We start from the raw sequence: 22379 nt of genomic DNA, 5'->3' as shown, positions 1-22379 counted from the left end.
CTGACTAAGGGCCGGTTAGCACTGGGTGGAGAATTGGCGGGTACCACCAGAGCTGCTAGTGCTGTATTACGGGGAAGGGTGGAGGGTGGATCAATGGCAGCAGAATATTGTGCAATACACAGCCACAGCAGAGTCAGTCTGCTGGGGAGCAGCATTGGGAGACAAAGGGGTGTTCTCAGCCCCCCAAGAGAAAGAAATGGGAGACTATCGACCACATGTATTTATGTATTTTAATAATTCCCTGGTTTCCAATGGAAAGCCACGTGGCCCTTTGATCATGAGGTGCTGGACTCTCTGACGCCCCCATATGTATTTGTATGAAAGCATGTAAGCAGTAAAATGTATAAATATCTTATACACACATGTCTCTCTATAAGTTGTCTACATATTTGTGTGTGTGTGTGTGTGTGTGTATGTGTACACATATACAGATTTATTTGTGTTTTTAGAGTGGTTCAGGATACATTCCAAGACGAAATTCCAGCCAGCATTGGAGCCAAGAACATCACTCAGCCAGGCATAATCTGCCCTCTCTGCCTAGCATACACTAAATACAGAAAAGGAGAGGTATAAATAGACAGAGAAATACATGAATGGCCCTGTTTCCTTACACAGATAAATACATACACAGCGTGGAGCAGGCAACCACAGGAAGGCTAAGAGAACTGCTTGGGGCCACTAGACCGGATTCAATTCAGAGGCTCAGATTATATCTAATACTGCACCCCACTAGGGCACAAAACGTCGATGGTTGTGTCACTTCCTGCACAGATGTGCCCAGCTGATGTGGACAATGCTCTCCACCTCTCGGCACTGACTGGCACACCAGTCACTCAGAGCAGTGTGGGATTTGGGAAGCGGCCCCACTAGCACAGAGAAAAGAAGCTGTGTACATAAAGAGGAGTGGAATACAACTGGTGGGGGATGGGCAGGAAGGGAGGAGAGGAGCTAGCAAAGGAAAGGGCCTTGCTCCCGAGCAGGGACACTTCAGGGAACACCCTGATTATTATTTTATAGAACCAAAAAGGGTGCTGGGCACTGCACAGAAGAGATGGTCCTTGCCCCAAAGAGCTTGCAATCCCAATTTGAGACACGACACAGCAAGTGAAACAGTCGGGACGGGATGGGTGTGACAAGGAGGCTGACAGCGAGGCGGACAGCTCAGCCATGTGCACAGCACTGCAGTTCTCTCCACGCTGTCTGCTTTGTAAGGCAGTCCTTAGCACAGCCACGCTAGTACTACTCACTGACTCAGCAAGCCAGGCCAGGCAGTTCCAGCAGGTGGGGTTGGACAACAAGACCAAGAATTTCAGAGCTGATGTGATGGGAAAGGGTGAGCCAATGGAGAGATTCAGAGTGGGACAACATGACATGGTCATTTACACTATGTAGGGCTGCTGCAAGCACTTGGTAAAAGACACAGTGCCAGAACCAGGTGGTTATGCGGCACCACGGCTCAGGCCTTGGTGACTGGAAAGTAGGTCCCTACTGTTTCTGGGACCCTTTGGGTTTCATGTCTTTAGTGGGGGCACCTGGTCTGCCACGCTTCCCCCAGCCAACATGGAGGGATTGGTTTTGTTAGCAATGTTTACATCATAATCCTGGCAAAGCCCAAAGTGGAAAATTGCATTCTGCTCACCTTGCATTGCCCCTGCAATTTCAGCTGGATAGGAGAGTCCCCTCTCCCCATAAAGAGCCTGGAAGCACTGTTTTGTGGCTGTTTAACAGCTGCTGCACTCCGCCCCAGCACTGGCTGCATGTCAGTGACAGGGGAAGTGATTCCAAAGCTTAGCATTAAGCCTAAACTGTCCCTGACAGCGGGCATCTTGTGTGGCTGCAGACTCAGGCAGACGGGCCCTCAGGAAACAGCAATGCTGTGACGGCTCCACAACAAGTAACTGAAACTGCAAATGTTACTATGTCTACACTACAGACATTACAGCAGCCCAGCTGTTACGCTGTAGCTGTGCGGCTGTAAGGTCTCCCATGTAGCCACTCTATGCAGATGGGAGAGAGCTCTCCCACAAGCAGAATTAAACCACTCACAATGAGCAGCTGTAGATATGTCGGCAGGAGAGCATCTCCTGCTGACAAAGCGTTGTCCACACGGCGCTTTTGTCGGTGAAACTTATGTCTGTCAGGCATGTGTTTTTTTCACACCCCTGACCAACAAAAGTTTTACCGACAAAAGTGCTAGTATAGACATAGCCTAAGTGAAAGGTTCAATTCTAGCAAGCAGAGCAATAAAGAGAGGAGTCCTTGGGGCCGAAGAGATGCTTGGGAGAGAACAAGGACTAACCCCAGTGTTTTCACCCATTCCTGGAGCACCTATCACCGTGACAGTGCAGTGCACCAGTCCCAAACATTAAAAGCAAACCCAAAAAGCAATATACTTCACCCACCATCTCATTCCTTAACATTCAAATCTCCCTGCTCCCCCAAGCGCTGCCCAGCACCTACTGCCGCTCCCTCCACACTGCAGTTTAAATAACCTTCTCCAAAGCTGCTTAGTTTCTGTGTCAGCAGCCGAGTCCTCTCCGCTTTGAGCAGGGGGTTGGACTAGATGACCTCCTGAGGTCTCTTCCAACCCTTATCGTCTGTGATTCTATGATTAAAGCACAGTCTTTCCTATCCGTACAGAATGACCCTTCTGCAAGGCGTTCCCCAGGACTTGGGAATTCCACCCGTCTCCTCTTTACACCATCTACTCCAGCATGCAGAGACCCTGGGCTTCCCCTGCCTAGCTGCACCCTGCACAGAACCAGAAGCAATTCAAAGAAACTCCCACAGGGCCCTGGACCCACACCTTCCTCCTCATAATATTCTTATGTGGCAATTTACAAAGTGGTCAGTATCACTGCCCCATTCTACAGAGCACAGAGAGGGGAAGGGACTTGCCCAAGGCACCCAGCTGCGGAACAGGAATAGATCACAGCTCTTTCCAATAGGACACACTGCCTCTCCTGGCGTCCAGGATCTCTCTCCTACCAATACAATACCACAACCACAGCTCTTCTACACACACACACACACACACACAAAGTGTGAGAGGGGCTGTTTTCACCTTGCCCTTCCCACCCATCCAGGATAGTGGGCTGGGCCAGGCCGGGTCTGCTCCACTACAGTCGACTTTAGCGAAGTCATGAAAGAAAGTGCAGCTGATGGATCACACGGTCCCTCTAGTAAACCCTGCAAGGGCGCTGCCATTGGGCTCAGTTCACTCTTCACACATCATTATCCAACCAGTCCCCACAGGGAAGAGAGCGAGCCCTAGCCTTAAACCAGACTAGGCAAAGGGCTAGGGGTATACAATAGACTTAACTTTGCATTGGCCTTGGGGGTGAGCTGGATGGGCCGGGATGAATTTCCCAGCTCTAGAGCTCTGGACTAGTGCCCTGGTCCACCCCTGGGGCAGTGAGAGGTCTCAGAGGGGCAGTGAGGCCTGGCTGCTTTGCCCTGTACTGTGCTTTCACCATTACTGCTCCCAGCTGTTTGAGCCACAGGTTTGTCAGCCACATACCCAGCAACACTGGGCCTAACTAGCACCTCATCACAGCACCACTCCAAGGACCCAGCAGTGCCCTCCTGGGCTCCAGACAAGCTGCAGTAGACTGAGGGAGGCACAGCCAGAGTTTGGGGACAAAAGGGAGGAATGAAGGAGATCTGGGAGGAATCTCTCCTCCCAAAGTCTTCCAGGCCCACAGCATTCTGGAGGGGGATGGGGACTCTGAGCAGGGCTTTCCCCCTTCAGTGCTCCCATTTGAGTTCAGGCCTGGCACTGGCTCAAACCACAACTCGCTGACACAAGATCAATCACTCCATGAGCTGATCCTTTGCAGCTATGCATGCCCCGTGCCCACGCACATGCCTGGCCTTCCCCTCACCAGTCTGGCCCCCTTCTCCCAGCCTGCACTTGCCCTCACTCTTCTTGTTCTTCATTTATTACGATTCATACAACAAAGCATCCTGATGACCAGCCCCGAGGGTGGTGTGGGGAATAGTTACAGAGGAAGGGGCCCTGCACATGCTCAAACTGGCTCTGGATTTCAGACCATATAGAAACCTAAGTCCACAGCTAGCTGTGCACATTTTCCCCAGGAGTCAGGACGCCAGCCCTGGTGTTCTGGTCATACTCCATTCTGCTCCCCTGTACCACCACCCCTTCAGTTTCAACTAGATACAGAATTCTCCTTCACCTCCTGGCCTAACAGGCTGCAGAGCAGGGCCAAGTGGCTGTTCATCAGCTGCCACGTCCGTCGTGCCCCAGAGGGGGCTTTTCTCAGTACTAGGAGAAGCAACCTGGATTTGTGATGGAAATGGCCCACCTTGATTATCATACACATTGTAAGGAGAGTGATCACTTTAGATAAGCTATTACCAGCAGGAAAGTAGGGCTGGGGGAGAGAAAACCTTTTGTAGTGATAAACACCCATTTTTTCATGGTTTGTGTGTATAACAACATCTTCTGTATTTCCCACTGAATGCATCCGATGAAGTGAGCTGTAGCTCACGAAAACTTATGCTCAAATAAATTGGTTAGTTTCTAAGGTGCCACAAGTACTCCTTTTCTTTTTTTGCGAATGTCTACATTGTGTATGGTCCAACCCTTCAATCTTTACTCAAAGCTCCTGCTGAAGTCAACAGAACCTGAGTCAGGGTGGCAAAGTCAAGCCCACAGTGCATAAGCTGGTCTGGGAGGGAAGGTGCTGAAGCAGAGGTTGGTCTGGGACAGGGCAAAGCAGCAGCAATGGTGGGACCAGGGCTGGGCCACTGGGCTCATGACATGTGTGCTGCGGGGTCTGGATGGCTCACCTTACCACATGCCCCAGGACACATGCTGTGCAACCAACGCGAAGAGGGATTCCAATACTGTGGAACAGCCGCTGCCGCAGTCACCGGGGCTTAAGCCTCGGGCCCCCCCCCACCCCGCCCAGGAAGGAACATACTAGTGGAACATCCCTCCAGCCAGCCCACTCACCGCGGTGACTCAAGTGTCCCAAGAACAGCCCTTAGAGCAGGGAGGGGGAGGAGACACAGAGCTTGCTGGAATCACAACCATTAGGCCCACAGCCAGCCTGATCCCAGCCCTGCTCCTGGGGGCTTGTTCCCTGCCCATGGTCTGGGCTCTATTTCGGGCAGCCTGCTGCCCTGGGGCTGCTGTGCCGAGTCTGGTTTTAGCAGCATGCAGCTCCACTGACTCACCACTTGTGTAAACGGCCTGTGGTTCCCCTGCATCGGCTGGGAATGCAAGTGCCGGCCAAGTTCCCGCCTCACCTGATTATGCCTAAATAAATAAATAAATAAAGCCGCTCCGCCATCTGCCACATGCCTTAATGGCAAACAGATGGGGAGAGGCTAGAGCTCAGGCTCCGCACTGCAGGGGCCAGGATCACTCCCCAAACCCACTCTGGTGCTAGCTATGCAGCACAGTTAAAGGGGGCTGAGATTGCGCCTCGCCCTGCACCCCACGACATGTGCCCTCCCCCCCACGACATGTGCCCTCCCAGAGACCCCCATAAAAGCCTGCATGGACCCCTGTGTGCTTTTGCACAGACCGTGTACCCACGCACGGACTCAGACACACAGTCACGCACTGACATGCACCCTTGTGCAGTCCACCATGCCCTCTCAAGCAGACTCTCCCCTTGCACAGCCCCACGTGTGATCTCACACACATGCCTTTGCACTCATCCTTGCACTGGCAAGGCGCACACTCATACCTCCCCACCTTCAATAAATCACGTCCCTTTGCACACATGCTCTTGTACTGGCCCACCTGCACACACACATGCTCTCCTTGGCACACCCCCACCCACACACACTTGCACAGTACAAACAGGCAGGCACGTGCTCTCTTACCCAAGCTGTGCCCCCGCCGAGGCCCACACATGTGGCAAGAGGCTGAGAAGCAGGGGCAAGAAGCTTTAAACAAGGCTGGCTCATTTCTGCAGCATGGAGAATACCTTCCGTAACTCCGGCTTCATGACTCAACCGCTCTGATGGCCACAGGAAGTCACGAAAGTGAGAGATCACCACATCAGAGCGGCACACAGACAGACTGGGTCTAGCTTGGGTAACCAGTGAGGGCCGGGACAGGACGAGACACTCGCACTAAGGTGAACAGGCAGGATTGCTACATTTCCCAAGTAGCCAACAGCTAATCTGCTAGAGAAAGAGCCCCACCCTGGCCTGGCAAGGTCCAAACGGCCCTGGCTCAGCTATACCAAGGCCAGGCCACCTGGTCCCCGTCTGCCAGGTCACTACTGCTCATGTCCTTCCAGGTTCACAACTGATTTCTGAGGTTGCATACAACAAGCCAAGACGAGGGAGCGACACCACTGGCTGACTGGGGTTCCAGCCCCAAGGGTTTATGGGATGGAACCACCCAGATCAGAATTCAGCATCCTCCCCAGGAAGCTCAGTGTGGAGCCCACAATGTCGCTCCTGGGAAGACACAAGGAAATGAAACAGATGCGAGAGGGAAGAGCCCAGGGATCACAGGAGTGGCAGCAGTTCCCTCCCTGACCCACATCCGAGGCCCCCACGCTGGGGTGGAGGCCATGCAGAGGGGAGGGGGGAAATGGGGATTTAAAACCATTAAGAGCACCTCTCACCCAAAGACTCCTAGCACATGAGAGAGGAGAAGGTACGTCGCAGTGCCACACTGCACCTGTGCATGGCGCCCATCAAGCAGCCCTGCAGTGCCCAGTGCCATGCCCTGCAGGAGGTCCTGCTCTTGGCCAGCCACAGCTCCAAAGCCACAACCACCTTGTGCTAATTAAAACCATTCCCCTTAGGAAGTAGGCAGACGGTTGCTTCCTCCCCTGCTGCCCGGAGCTGGCTCGTGTTTAAGGGCTGCTGTCCCCACCCTGCGTAACACGCGGCCCACCACCGGCTTCAGCTCTTAAACAAACACAGGCCACTTCTCTCCATGGGCTTATTTTTAGTGCTTATACAAAGGGAGAGGCAGAGGGCGGGGGGAGTCAGGCAGAGTGCAGGCAGGGGTTGGGCTGGGCCAGCCAGTACGCCTCACTCCTGACCTGTGAATGACGCAAGGCTCTTCCCTTCTACTGCCCCCTCCGGCACTTCCAGCCCCTGCCACACATTGCAGCTGGGGGCCAGAGGGGCTCCCCCAGACAGACATTCCTCCAGCCCTAGACCCCAGCCCACACATCAGACTCAGTAGCTTGTTGGGAGATCCATGCAACACTGACCTAATGCACAGGCCTCTCCCCTCTCAAGCGCTAAGACCCTCATCTCTTCTCCTTCAAGGACACAGGCTCCACCTGTCTCTCAGGTTCCCTGCCCATGAGACCTGGTCTCCCCATGCTGCCTGGAGGGCGATTGCCTTGCCACAGTGAGGGAAACTCCGCCTCCTTGGCCCCTCTCCCAGCCTAATGCCTCCGGGGTGGGAAAGGACGGCACTGCACTGCGACCCCCGGTCTCCCTGACGTCAGCAGGTAGTGCTCTCAGCCACCCCACGAACTCCCTGACTGCGCTCCCCGCTCGCCCTGTCTGCCTCCGCCAGCAGTGCGCTGGAAGCTGGCTGTTTGTTTATCTTCCTATTCAGCATTGCTTATTTTGATGGCACATCCTCCGAGCTCAGCCCAGGTCGACCTGTGAACCTTCCACATCCTGTTTGCTGAAGCCCTGCTCTGCAAGCCAAGTGCGCAGGACTGCCAGAGGCCCAACACAGCAGCCACCGGGTGCACCGGCCACCGCAGATAAAAATATTCACGGCGAAACATCCTGGAGCACGGGGGTCTATAGTTGACCTGATTGTATCGGCGTGTTTATCCGAGCAGGCTTGATTGCTGCTCTATTGGTGCAGAGCAGCCAAAACAACCTTGGCTCCACAGGCCCAGGCTTCCCTCAAGGCTTCGGGGGGTTACTGGAGAGAGGAACCTGCTGCCCCTGTGTGACAGCTGGGCTCTGTACAGTGTAGCACTAAATTCCACATCCAGGAGCAATGTTCCCCTACTGCCCAGGGCTCCTCCAGGGCAGCGGGGTGGGGAGCAGGAAGCAGGCCCTGCCGCTACCCAGACCTGGCATGTTCTCTGCTGACCAGCTGGTATTAAGCAGGCAGAGATCTGGAAGGGAAAAACCCAAACCAAATTAAAAAGCTTCAGGCGCCAAAGTGCTTTAAGTGCCAAAAAGACCCCTAAACTAGCTCACAGAATAGGTCACCAACCACAGAGACAGAGGATGGTTCTGTGGTTAAGGCACTGGGCTGGAACCCAGGAGATCTGAGCTCTATTCCTGGCTCTGCCAGACTCCCTGCGAGACCTTGGGAAAGTCGCCTTGCCCCCATGCCTCGGTTTCCCACCTGTAAAATGGGGTGATGTTTGTGACATGTTCAGATTCCATAGTGATGAGAACACATAAAAGCCTAAAAATACAACCACCACTGGGACCATGTCCAAAGGACACAGATTCACCCATCCTGGCATCAGTTTGTGCTGGCCTGAGCCTGCCACCTCCACGGTCACGGGAGCTCGACCCGTCACACATTGGCCCATTACACAGCCCCCATGTGATGCTTCGCTAATCCCACACTCATGTACCGGGAACAGGAGGCCTCGTGCCAACAACCTGCAGCGAGTGAACAAGGGCCAGTCTGTGCTGCGGGTGAGAACAGGAGTGTGGGGAGGTTCAACGGGCACCTCCTGATTCAGGAGTGCACTCCTTGGCAAGAGCTGGGAAGCACACCAGGGCTCTGCTGCCATCACCAGCATCAGGAGCACCATGCTGACCCACCAGGGGGTCAGTCACACAGTAACCCAGAGCAGCATGCTGTCCTTCACCACACAGCGCTGCAGGGAACAGAACACCCCCTAAATCTAGACAACCGCTTGCAGGGCCTCAGCACCATGCACCTCCCCAACAGGGGCAATGCACTCTCATGGCCACAAAGGTGAGCTTCCATAGGCAGAGCGAGTGTACTGTTGTTGGTCTGTACTGCAGTAGCACCTGCTGGCTCCAGACCCAGTGTGCTGGGCACTTGCAGATGCATCCCAGAGAGACAGTCCCCACCCCAAGGAGCTCACAATCCATGCAGGGACGTGTGCATGCATCTGCAGATGGCCTGGAGAACAATCCCCCACTGCCTCTCCTCAGTGCCAAAGCCTCAACTGCCCCCTTCCCAGCTGCCAGCCCCCCTGGCTTCAACCCTACCCACATCCACAACACCACTGTGCATTGCCAACATAAAAATCCGTGGTGCTTTGAAACAGCGAAAGGGGAGACAGTGTAAAATAAGGTGAATGTAATAAATAAGCCGGGGAGGAGAGTGGGAGCTGCACTGTCGTTCGTGCTCCTAGTTCGTTCATTACCAAAGCCCGTTCTTAGTATAAATGAAGCTGCCCCAACATTTCAGTGAGCAGGGTGGGAAGACAGGGACCTTGCCACAGAATTTAGGTCCAGCTTCACACAGAGCTCAAGGGCCCTAGGCTAGATTTGTAAAGGTATTTAGGCACCACTAGGCTCCTAGCTGCATCTTAAGGTGCCCAAATATCTTTGATGATCTGGACCCTTTGACTCCAGTGAAGCTGGACAGTGCTGAAAGAGGCTCATTATTTACTCTTTCCCATCACCACTGGCTTGCTGTGCTAACAAAAGCTGTTGGGTCTGTCTTGGTTTGGGCTCTGCCTTTTTTCCCCTAGATGCTTACTGCTCCGCCTGCTCCCAGCAGCTGCTCATGAATGAATTCTTGCCAAACACCATAAGAGACATTTCCTACATTTATAAATAAGCCCAGGACTTTGATGGAAAACTCCCCACGATTACTCAGAACACCCTGGGCAGCTAAGTGAGCACATACTCAGGGAGAAGACATATTTCAACAGCAACCATCAAAGCCAGTCTCAGGTGTACCTGTCCCTACTTCACAACCTCCATTCAATGAATGGGATAGGTCTCTCTCTCACTGGAGATTGCCATTCTTCCCAGCAAGGAACCAATCCAGAAAGTACAGCTGAGAGAGCTGGCTTCGCAGTTAAAAAGCCACGGCAACCAGTCTTACAAAGCTGTGGGAAGAGAAGTCTCCGATTTCCAGTGCTTTCCACTGGGGATGCCAAGTCAACCCTACCCTGCATCACCACAGTCAAGATGATAGCTCCTCTCCAACTGGCAAATATTCATAGTTGTGATTAAACTGATGACAATTTAAAGTTGTGTTTCAAGCATTCGCAGCGCTTCAGGCCAGAAGAAACCAATAGATTATCTGCTCTGATCTCCTCATAACACAGGCCCTTGTTTTTCACCCAGTAGCTCCTGTATTGAGCCCAATAACTTATGACTAAAGTATATCTTCCAAAAAGGCATCCAGCCTGGATGAGAGGCCATCAAGAGATGGAGAATCCAACACTTCCTTGGGAGTTTGATCCCAACTTTTCCATTAATTTGCCCAGGCATGATGTCAGGCTGACTATCAGAGTCATCTCACTTGCCCTTCCTGAATATTGGTGCAACAATAGCACTCTACTAGTCTTCTGGAAGTTCCCTGATATTCCAAGATTTATTAAAAATTCACATCAGCAGGCCAGAGAGATCCTCAGCTAGCTCTTTTATGACTCTTGGATACAAGTTATCTGAGCCTGCTGATTTTAAAATGTTTACCCCTAGTAGCTGTTTAACATCCTCCTCACTTACGAATGAACTGAAAAGTACTTGTTTACTTTTCAGTTCATTCGTAAGTGAGGAGGACATTACTTTATCATCCTCAGCTAATCACCTCACGTGATATGAGCACATCATCCTGCTTCTTTCCAAATAAAGAACTGAAATATTTAAAGATCACTTTTGCTTTCGCTGCATCATTATTAATAAGTTTACCATCTCCACCTAGCAATAGGCCTATACCATTGCTAAGATTTATTTTGTTTCTAATATTCTTAAACTCTTTCTTATTGTCCTTAGCCCTGCCAGCGAGGGATTCTTCCCTGATGTCTTTAGCTTACCTTATCAATTTTTTGCACTTCATAACTTCCAGTTTATACTGATTGACAGCTACTTCCTTTTCTTTCCATTTGTTATATATTGCCTTTTATTTCTAATTGCTGCCTTCTCTTCACCACTGAGCCAAAGTTGTCAATCTTTCTCGATTGTTCAATCATGGCTTTTTGGCCATCTAACAAACACTTTTTTTTAAAAACACCCAATTTTCATTCCCATTCTTCTGTCTAAATTTTTCCTCTCAATCAATTTTTCTCACAGTTTTCCTCCGCCTTAGGAATTAGCCCTTTTTAAGCGCCAAGAATATATATTTATGGTTGGTACTGTCCTTTGTTTGCCCACATGGAACGTAAACAGATTATAATCACTGGTCCCTAGGCAATCACCAACTTCCAGTCCAGTGATTAATTCATCTTTATCTGTTATAACGAGGTCCAATATGGAGTTTCCCCATACCAGATACAACTTCTTTTATGACAGGTTTCAGAGTAGCAGCCGTGTAAGTCTGTATCCATAAAAAGAAAAGGAGTACTTGTGGCACCTTAGAGACTAACAAATTTATTAGAGCATAAGCTCTGGTCTCCCCCTCTCCCCTCCCCAGCTCTCCTGCTGGTAATAGCTCACCTTTCCTGATCACTCTTGTTACAGTCTGTATGGTAACACCCATTGTTTCATGTTCTCTGTGTATATAAAATCTCCCCACTATATTTTCCACTGTATGCATCTGATCAAGTGAGCTGTAGCTCACGAAAGCTTATGCTCTAATAAATTTGTTAGTCTCTAAGGTGCCACAAGTACTCCTCTCCAACTCCTTTTATGTTAGGAAATTATCAACTATATTTTTTAGAAACTCCAGTAATGTTTTCTATTGGCTACAGAAGACTTCCACCAGATGTCTCCCAGATTGAAGTTCCCCATGATAACACAATTGCCCCCATACACACATTACAGACAGGTGCTTAGGAAGTAACTCATCCTGTTCTCTGGTTTGGTTTGGTGGTATGTACCAGACCCTGCACTGGTACCCCCTCCTGGGCTCTGCTAGTTAGCACAAAAGGACTGGAATATATTTCATCATCCTTATACGGCATGAGTCCATCATCCCGCTTCTTTCCAAATACAGAATAGAAATATTTATTGAGAATTTCTGCCTTCTCTGAATCATTATTAACATAGGAACATAGGACACTGGACTGGAAGGAACCTCCTGGGTCAACAGGTCCAGTCTGCTACTATCACAGAACAACCCCATCATATCATCTCATTCATAAATTTATCAAGCTCCATTTTAAAACCAGAAAGGTGTCTTGCCCCCACTCCTCCTACTGGGAGTCAGAAACTGTCTTCTAATTCCCAGCCTACATTCATGCCTGCCCAGTTTATCTCCATTTGTTCTTGAACAATTAACAATTTTAGTGTTCTAGTGATTGCTCTGATTTATAAATCAGTGCAATGATCAGAATCTCTGGAGCTTTCCTTTAAAATCCCAAGTTCTTCACAGTGCGTGTGTCTGATTTTGGAGATGGGGGGGGAGGCACATGTGCTAAACCAAGTGGCAGGTTGTAATGAATATGGGACAGCAGATTCTATGTATTTTAGCACTCCTCCCATTTCCCTTCTTCCTCTTCAGCCAGGAAGCCTCAGCAGCAACTTGCCCAAACAACTAGCCAGTAAAAAAAACTTTTGAGAAAAAGCCAAATAATTGCAGGGATGCCAGACAGAGCCATGAGTCACCTAGCAGCAAACGAAACTGGACTTTGGACCGCAGCCTCCTTGCCCCTTGCTCTACATCTCACCTCAGGAAGCAGCTGGTTTAACTAGAAGAGGAGTAAAGGCAGTTTTGACTGGAGGGCCTTTATCTACATTAGGGTTCGCAGGTTCAGCTGAGCTGTTGTCAGAACAGGTGATCTCTTGGTAAATTTCCCCAGTAGGGAAGTGGCTAAGAGCAGCCTCCCTGCACTGTTGCCTTCACCCCATTCCGCTGGGCCCCCCGCCCTGTTCCTGACATGCCCCTTCCGACCCCACCCAACTTGCTCCCTTCTCCTGCACGCATTGGCCCAGCCCCACCAGTGAGCATGTGCAGCCAGAGAGCTCTCCCCAGGCCAGGTACGACAGGCTCCTACAGAACTCCGCCAGGCTCCTGGCCTCTGGGCTAACAGCACACGCAGCGCGACAGAGGAACAGGATTGACAGCACACGCACACCCAGCTTCGCCTCTGACTCACGCGCTGGCTGCTCAGACCTCTCTGCCAGTGAAACAGAGACCAAGTCCAAGGACCCCGAGTGGATCCCAGAGGCAAGACCAAGACAGGGACATGCTGTCCCAGCCAGTGGCATTGAGCAATCACTCCACTTCCCTGTATATGTCACTCCTCAGAACACAGGCAACAGGAGCACTCGGCAAGTATTAACCCTCAGTAGGGAGAGAGCTGCCCCCCAACCTGCTCCTTCCAGAGAGCCCCACAGACCCAGGCAGCCACCATCCCTTCCTGCTCTGCCTCTACCACAGCCCAGGCAACTAGCTGCCCGCCCCAAAATGCCACACAAGGAGCAGCAAGAATGCAGCCAGCTCAGAAGGCAGCACTCCCAGGTGGCTCAGCCAGCGACTCTGCACATTTCACCCAGATAACAGCAGGCCAGGCGTCTTTCCAACTCAAGCATTAAGGGTGTCATAAATATAAAGGGAAGGGTAACTACCTTTCTGTATACAGTGCTATAAAATCCCTCCTGGCCAGAGGCAACATCCTGTTACCTGTAAAGAGTTAAGAAGCTCAGCTAACCTGGCTGGCACCTGACCCAAAGGACCAATAAGGGGACAAGATACTTTCAAATCTTGGGGTGGGGGGTGGGGGGGAGCCCGGTGGCTTTTGTTTGTGCTCTTTGTTTACGTGGTTGTTCTCTCTTGGGACTGAGAGAGGCCAGACAGAAATCCATCTTCTCCAACCCATCCTAATCCAAGTCTCCGATATTGCAAATATTGCAACCAGTATAGGTAAGTCAGGCAAGGCAGATTAGTTTATCTTTTGTTTGATGTGAATTTTCCCTGTGTTAACAGGGAGGTTTATTCCTGTTTTCTGTAACTTTAAGGTTTTGCCCAGAGGGGGATCCTCTGTGTTTTGAATCTGAATACCCTGTAAAGTATTTTCCATCCTAATTTTACAGAGGTGATTCTTTTACCTTTTCTTTAATTAAAATTCTTCTTTTAAGAACCTGATTGATTTTTCATTGTTCTTAAGATCCAAGGGTTTGGGTCTGTGTTCACCTGTACCAATTGGTGAGGATTATTATCAAGCCTTCCCCAGTAGAGGGGGTGTAGGGCTTGGGGGTTGTCCCCAAGTGGTCTCTCTGTTCTTTGTTTAAAAAGCTTGGTGGTGGCAGCATACTGTTCAAGGCCAAGGCAAAGTTTGTACCTTGGGGAAGTTCTTAACCTAAACTGGTAAGAATAAACTTAGGGAGCCTTTCATGTGGGTCCCCACATCTGTACCCTAGAGTTCAGAGTGGGGAAGGAACCCTGACAAAGGGGAACATCTTCCTGGGGATATCATCACCAATTTGTGTGCAAACACACAGGTTTGCTTCTCTCTTAGTGAGCATGTGTGCACCTTTCTGCAATTGTAGCCCTTTCTGCACAGGCCTTCCACGTGGGAGAGGGGAGCATGGCTAGACATCTGTCTGCAGCAGCATGGCAGGGTTTTCCTGAGTCCCCATCACCAGCTGTTGATCCTACTGGGAGAATGTTAAGTGGGCTATGCTGACTCACTGAGATGGGTTGCTCATTACCCATCTGGACAGAAGGGAGGTGGGAGCAGCTCCAGGCGCGGGAGAGGATATAGGCTGAGAGGGCTAAAGAGGAGCCCTAGGAGCAACTCAGCTTGGGGAGAAGGGCTGAGCTGAATGTTATGCTATTTTAGGGCTCAGTCACAAGGGAGGAGCCAGGATGGTCCCAGCTAGTCTCCCCAAAGGCCAACTCTCCACATAACCCCAGAGACAGATGCAAGCGTTTGGAATTGCAGCTGCTCATTTGTCACCTCAGGACCAGACAGGGTGAGACCCAGGCCCACTGTGCTACATTGGCTCAAGCCAGCCATGGCTTTGTCTGCCTCAACACACGCTCAAGAGTCACCAACCACACCAGGCCATGCTCGCCCTTGCATACCATACCATAGCACAGTAAGTTGAGCGGGCGACGGCCCGGGGCGCTGGGTTGCACTAAGCCGAGCGGGCCAAGATGTGTTGACAAACACACCCAGGTCCCCTTTGCACTAACACCCAGCAGCATCTTTCCCTACCTCATCCACAAACTTCTGCAGGAATGGCTTCTCCTGGAAAGGCTCGGTCCTCAGGCGTCCTGCAAGAGAGATGGGAGTATGAGCCGGGCGGGCACCACCAACCTGGCCAAACACCAAGCTCGCTGCCCGCACTCTCTGTGACAGGGAGATGAAAGGAGAGGGTGCCTGGTTTTTTATTGTTTTTGAATTACCTGAGGGAGCTCAAATATTACAGTGATTGGGCCATGTAACACCTACACAGGACACCGGCAGCGCTATTATATATTTACAGCAAATATTGTACAAAGGTTGTCGAGTGAGGTGTCTATGACAAGGCGATGGTTTGCTGGTTAGGATGATGCTGTCTGTATTCATGTATCATTTTTGTATTTAAAGTTATAAGTATTGGCTCTGTACTGTCTGTATTTCAAACTTGTGCTCTGCTTCTGGGTGACACCCCAGACAATTTGGCATCAGCCTAGCCTGCTGGATGGCCCATTAAGGACCATCAGCGACACAACTGACCCACTGGGAGAAGGCAGACACGCCTGGGGACTCAGCAAGGCATGCAGGGACAGAACTCTAAGGTGTTTCCATGCCATGGGATGGACAGCTTGTCTTTGGAACAAAGGAAGCACAGGCCGCATGGCAAGAGACTATAAAAGGCAGCTGCATCTCCTCCATCTTGTCTTCAATCCTACTTCTTACCTCTGGAGGAACTTGGCTACAAACTGAAGCTTTGAACCAAGGACTGAAGGACCCATCCCAGCTGGGGATGTTCTCCAGAGACTTGATTTAAACCTGCCGTTCATTCCACCACTGTTACAAGCCTGAACCAAGAACTTGCCATTACTGTATGTCATTGATTCCATTTAACTAATTCTAGCTCTCATCTATATTTCTTGCTTTTTATGAATAAATCTTTATATTTTAGATTCTAAAGGATTGGCAACAGTGTGATTTGTGGGTAAGAGCTGACTTGTATATTGACCTGGGTCTGGGACTTGGTCCTTTGGGATCAGGAGAACCTTTTTCTTTTACTGGGGTATTGGTTTTCATAACCATTCGTCCCCATACCGAGTGGCACTGGTGGGGATACTGGGAAACTGGAGTATCTAAGGGAATTGCTTGTGTGACCTGCGGTTAGCCAGTGGGGTAAAACCGAAGTCTTCTCTGTCTGGCTGGTTTGGTTTGGTTTGCCTTGGTGGGCACAGAAACCCCAGCCCTGGGCTGTAACTGCCCTGCTTGAAGCAATTTGTCCTGAATTGATACTCTCAGTTGTGTCCCGCCAGAGGCAGCATCGTTACAGGGCCAAGCCATGACAGCACAGCAGAAGCCCCTCCAGGTCACTCAGGCTAGTGGGGAAATCTTCTCAGGAAACCCACTAGTAACCATGGCAACATGAAGAATGCAGCCCCTGAGGCCTGAATGAGGGTAGATTTGCACCTCAGCAGCAGTCAGCTGGAAAACACCACAAGAAAGCCCCTTCCTAATGACAGTAGCCATTTCAGCAAAGCGGCCCCAGCGCCCCAGCGCAGCGGCCGAAGGCCCCATCCTCACTGGGGCTACAGCTGTCTGCCCTGTGACAGCACAGGGTTTCAAAGGCCCCTTGGGAAAACTTGGCTTCAGCACTGTCAGCAAGTCTGGAAACATGCTCCAGCCTTTGGGGTTTCCTGCAGTTCAGTAAACATGGCTCCCAGCCCAGGGCCGATGGGTCCAAGGACCTAAGGCCAGCTCCCAGGATGTCTTGGTGAGCAGTACCCTGCAGTGTGGAGCCTCCCTGGTCCCAGTGTCTCTGTGTTGCAGCAAGGGGGCTCAGGAATGACTGTTGCCATGACATTCCTGGGGAGAGGCACCCCCACCCCGCACACAACTGTCCCCAAATGGATGGGGAGATGTTCTGGCTGCCTAGAGCAGCACTTCCACATTGGGCCCCATCTCAGCACACAAGCCAAGGAGCAAGGCCTATGCACCTCACAGAAATGCTGAAGACTTTGGCTAGCGCTGACCATGAGGGTGAGGCTACCTGCACTAGGAGCCCGCAGCAGCCTGTAGGCAACACTCTCCCCAAATCCCCATCATTCCCTGCACCTTAGGCTAAGCTTGCTGCTCCCCAGCCCGCTGGAAGCCATTGTGCTGCCCGAGAACCAGCAGCAGCAGCAAGAGGTAAACACATGCATTTTGGTGTGTCCTGGAAAAATGGTGACTGCCATTCCAAGCTTCCTCTGCAGCCAAGCTGAGGGTGGGGGAGGGTCTCCTGCTGCACCCACCCCTTCACACAAAACTCACCCAGAGACTACTGCCTCAGAGCGAGGCCCACTATCTTCCCCAGCACCCTGCAGTGGCATCCTACCATGCAGCTCTGAAGCCAGAGGTAAGGTGTGAGCCCTGCCAGCACATATGGTGGCATTCATAGATCTTAGGCCTGGAAGGGACCTCTTGGGTCCTACTGCAGTCAAGCCATCACCCAAGGGCAGGAGCTCCTCTTTCCTACTCCTACAAACAGGAAAATCAGCCGTTCTGTGGACACCCCTGGACATGGGCCCTTGAGGACATCCCAGCGAGACCACTGGGGGTTGGTCCCAATATCTGGCTTGCCTGGCCCTGTTGCTAGCTCCAAGCCATCATTTCTCCATCACCACCATGAACTGTTCCTCAAGAGCAGATCAGGTGATTGCTCCATCCGCCAACAATGGGACAAACTCTGCAGATGGGAAGCCCTGCCCCTCATGTCATACTAAGGAACCCCTCTGAGGTGTTGGGTGGGCACAAAGTGACTGGAGAATGACACCTCCCAGCCGCCTTGCTGGCTCTTGCATCAGGCATACCTGCTAATTCTACACCCATAAATAAGATTCTTTGGACTCCCACAAGCCCTGAAGATCCAGCACAACACCAGAGAGAGCCAGAGTCTGGTCTGGCTCACGTCCTAACCTAGTTCCAAGCACAGGCCGTGCACTGCCCTTACTCACACCCATCCCTCCAAGGGGGATAGCAGGTGTCACTGTGCAAGGGACTCGCCTTGCACAATCCCTATTCCTGGGGGTGATGCACAAGCCTTAAAGACCCCAGCTCACCCCTCGCCTTCCAGCAGGCATTTGTGGCACCAGTTAGTAGGAAAACTCTCCCCACAGGTAAGGAGAGCAAGTCTGAGCTGGAATCACTGAGATTACAGGGCCTGGAGCACCTGACATCACTTTCCAGCACTGCAATTACCAAGGGGGCTGTATAAATAACCAATGAAACAGCCTGCTCCCCGTTCTCAGGCCCAAACAGCTTGCAGAGAGCAGTGTGTCAGACAAGCAGCACTAGGCCAGTTCCCAGCTACCTAGTGGATCCTGGGGAGCTGGTCAGGAGCATAGAAGCCCTCTGATGTGCAAGGGAAACTCTTTGAGGAAATCAGGCCATGCTGATGAAAAGCAGAGCATGCCTCCCTGTTAACACTTCCCTCCAGCCCGACACGTGCAGAGCCTCAGCTGCGAGTCGAATCTACACGCCGGAAGCATCACCAGCTGAGGGTGGGACCCAGCACCCCTTCTAATCACCAAGGGACTCCACCCACCAGCGACAGCTCTGCCAGTCCTTATATCACTCCGCTCTGGACACTGTGCTCTGCCAGCTGGGGATTAAACCCAGGCCTCTCGTTAACATCTCAGAGGCTCCGCACTGGAAACAAACCCATGCACACAGCCATGCTTTCAATGTTCTTCTAAGGAAGTCGAGGGGAAGAGCCGGGAGCCCCTGGTCCCTCTCCAAATGCTCTGCAAGCTACTGCATGTGGGAAAAAAGCCTGACTCTGCTCCAGCGCTCCTTCACTAGCTGGCTTTGGATCCAGGCTCCTGGTAAACAGCCAGGTACTCTAAGTAAAGCAAAGAGCCCCTTGGCAACTCCCCAAGTCCTTCGGCTACTGGTCAATGTCCATTCCTCCTCCACCTCTCCCCTGGGGACTACTCCCAAGGCTTCTGGCTACTGTCTGACTGCTGTAGCTGCTGAACATGAAACACAAGCCTCATTGGGTAATAGCCAGACTGAGCACTTTGTGCCAACCCTGTGCAGGGAAGGAAACTCACTCCCTGCTCTCTCCAGCCCTGGTTTCCCCATGAGTGGAACAGCCCTCCATACCTCTGCTGAGCGCAGCCCCGCTCTCCCTGTAGTCTTCAATCTCAGCATCCTTCTGCACCAGGAGAGACGCCAGCTCTTGCAGCTGGTACTGCAATGCCAGGCTCATCCTGATGAGGGGCCGCACAAGATGACGGGAAATCTGGGTGGGAAAGACAAAACAGGGAAGGCCAAGAAGGGCACTTAAACGGGGTCTCTAGAACAAAAGCGGTTGAAGCAGGTCAGTCTACAGCAGCAATGTATTGGCAACAGCTACAGCCAGAGATTACTCAAGATTTCTCAGTGCTCACCAGTCACAGGAATGCCTGTCTGCCATTCCAGCATCTACCAGCAAGAGGCACTCTACGGAACAAATCAGGTGCACTGGCTGGACAGGGAGGTCTCTGCCACCCCTGCCCCTCCCAGTAGGAGGCACTGTAGGGAATGGCATAGAAACGTTGGCTGTGAGAGGAGCTGTAGAGAATGGGGCAGGAGCTCTGACTGTGCAATAACTTCACAAGCAGTGAGGAACAAGATGGACATGTGATGGAGAAGGTTCAGTACAGGAGACACTCTAACTCCACAGACAGCTATGGGAGTGGCAAGAGACAACAGCAAACTCTTTCAGTCTAATCAGCCCAATGAGAACTTCTGTAAGCAACACAAACAGGTCCCTCTGAGCCTCATGCCCACCCCCAGTGGGCCCCAACGTGAATTCTGACACTGGAAACAGACATGGCTGAGACTGAAAAGCAAAACGAACCATGCTGTCAAATTGCAGCTTTAGGAAATTGAGAGACTTTCACAGGAAGATGAGATCAAAGACATGAGGAATCTCTACCCCAAATCCTATCCAGACCCTTGCTGCTGCCACCCATGCACCCATCTACACCCAGCCCAGGCCATCTCATCCTTGCCCAAGGCTTCTCAGTGCAGAGGGTCCTGCGCTGGTCCTCAGTGTGCATTGGATGAACCCTGCTCCACCTCGCACTAAGGGCACTTTCTCCATGGGACACACACTCTCTGCAGCTTCCTGGCCCTCATGTCAGAGGGGTTCAAGTCAGGCCAGGCTGACCTCTGCTCCCAGTGGACCATCTCACCCAGCAACTCCAGTGAAATGGACACAGGAAACAGCCCCCTCACTGTCATCTGTGGGACAGCCTTGGCAAGACCCATGCAGCAGGGCCCAATACGCCCTCAGAGCCTGTCTGACAAAACCCTACTTATTCTGTGCTGCATTATCATCAGCAAATCCAAGCCCCTGACATGGGGGTATAGTGAATACAGCATCACTCACAGGACACCACAACCCCCAGAAGCCCTGGGTCCATGGCACACTCGCTGCAGAGAGCTGGGGGGTTGAATTCTGCAGCCTCCCTCCTCTTTCAGCCAAAGGTGCAAGCCATGGTCTCTACAGGTCCCAAAATGCAATGCGGCCTCCACTCAGGTCAAGATGGTGGGACCTGTGGTCCCCATGGGCCATCCCTCCACTTGCAGACCTGAGGGAGGGAGCAATCTGCTCCATTCTAGGCCAGTTCGGCACAGGCCTCAGATTCTTGATGAGCGGCTAAGCAAAGTCTGGGCCCCATTCCTGCATTACTAACAGTAACATTTAGCATTATGCAGTGCGTCCCATTGCCTAAGTGCTTTACAAACATTAATCAAGATACGAACTAACAGGACAGTGACAGCTGCTGGTTCACAGCTCGCTCTATCACTCCGATAACGCTGAGGGATTCATACCCTCTTTGAAGGGCAGGAGAATGTCTTTCCAGAGCCATGTGTCTTGGCCCAAGTGAGCTGCATGGGTCTGCCCCACATCCTGTGCTCTTAATGGAACCAGAGCTAACGTGGCTCACCTTTCGTTACTTCTCCACCTGTGCAACAGCAGAGACGGGCACGGCTCTGGGAAGTTCTTGCTGCTGGAGAGCCAGCAGGGGGCACTGACACACGGGTCAGGTTTTGGTATGCCCCATTTGTTCTTTGTAAAAGGATTTCATGGCTGGTGAAAGGAGCTGCACTGGCAGGCTGGAGACTGACTCCTCCATGTACCGCAGGAACGGCAGAGCCTGGGCAAGTGCCACCCCTGCACACAGACAAAACTCTGCTAGGGAGGATGACCCTGTGGGGTAAGCTCCATCCAGCCCCATCACCCTTTCAGTCTCTGGCATTGCCAGTGGGTCAATAAGTGCCCACCACACAGATGGATTGTGAGGACATCTGTCCCAATAGCAACAGGTCTGAGACCCCAGCTCTGCTCTTTCTAAAGAGCAAGGGGAGAATCTTAAGTGCAGATATTTCAAACCCACAACTTCAGAACTTTCAGGAAGGTCCAATATTGGTCCTGACCAAAGGGCCAATGCCCTTTAAAGGGGCCCCGCCAGGGAGCCTCATCCTGTCCTCTTGCTAGCTGTCCTGTCCCACCCTTCCACAGTCATGGTGAACTGGCAGGGAGCGGGTTTTATAAATGGTATTACAGCAAATTTTGCAGCAGAGCAGAACACGCACATGCACGGTCCCAGCAAGCAGCACTCACAGCCTGCCTAGGAGGCCCCTTCCCAGCTACGGCTGCCTCAGCTTGTCTGGGGGAAGTCACAAATCACTTGCCACTGAGCTGCCTGTGTCGACTAGCAACATTTACTAGTTAGAAGAAAAGGAGGACTTGTGGCACCTTAGAGACTAACCAATTTATTTGAGCATAAACTTTTGTGAGCCGACGAAGTAAGCTGTAGCTCACTTAAGCTTATGCTCAAATAAATTGGTTAGTCTCTAAGGTTCCACAAGTCCTTCTGTTCTTTTTGCGGATACAGACTAACACGTCTGCTACTCTGAAACCGTTTATTAGTTAGGTGCACAGCACCCTCTGGTGCACATTGGACACCACTACAATTTAATCAAGCTACAGAGAGCACACAGCCTTAAAGACAATTGCATGTAAGAACAAAGAATGCCCCAAATTTCCCCTATGCATACCACTGTGGAGGAATACACTCCTCACCCGCAGAGGCACTGAGAAAGCTGGAAGTGAAGCCCTCACAGGGCAATTTGTTCTATAAAAGA

At 51.6% G+C, this 22379-nt stretch overlaps 1 protein-coding gene across 2 annotated transcripts in view; it reads right to left on the bottom strand.

The window, feature by feature from the left end:
- The window catches only part of NHEJ1 (non-homologous end joining factor 1), a 151428-nt gene that overhangs the window by 115418 nt on the left and 13631 nt on the right, over window positions 1-22379 (bottom strand). For both annotated transcript variants that reach the window (XM_077829415.1, XM_077829416.1), the window contains exons 4-5: window positions 19344-19482; window positions 15243-15301 (exon numbers count right to left, since the gene is read on the bottom strand). In XM_077829415.1, coding sequence (XP_077685541.1) covers window positions 15243-15301; window positions 19344-19482 — 198 coding nt within the window. The remainder of the gene's footprint in view (window positions 1-15242; window positions 15302-19343; window positions 19483-22379) is intronic.

Source organism: Eretmochelys imbricata, chromosome 11 (genome assembly GCF_965152235.1).
Source record: "Eretmochelys imbricata isolate rEreImb1 chromosome 11, rEreImb1.hap1, whole genome shotgun sequence".
Lineage (NCBI taxonomy): Eukaryota > Metazoa > Chordata > Testudines > Cheloniidae > Eretmochelys > Eretmochelys imbricata.
This window is presented reverse-complemented; position numbering and strand designations above follow the sequence as displayed.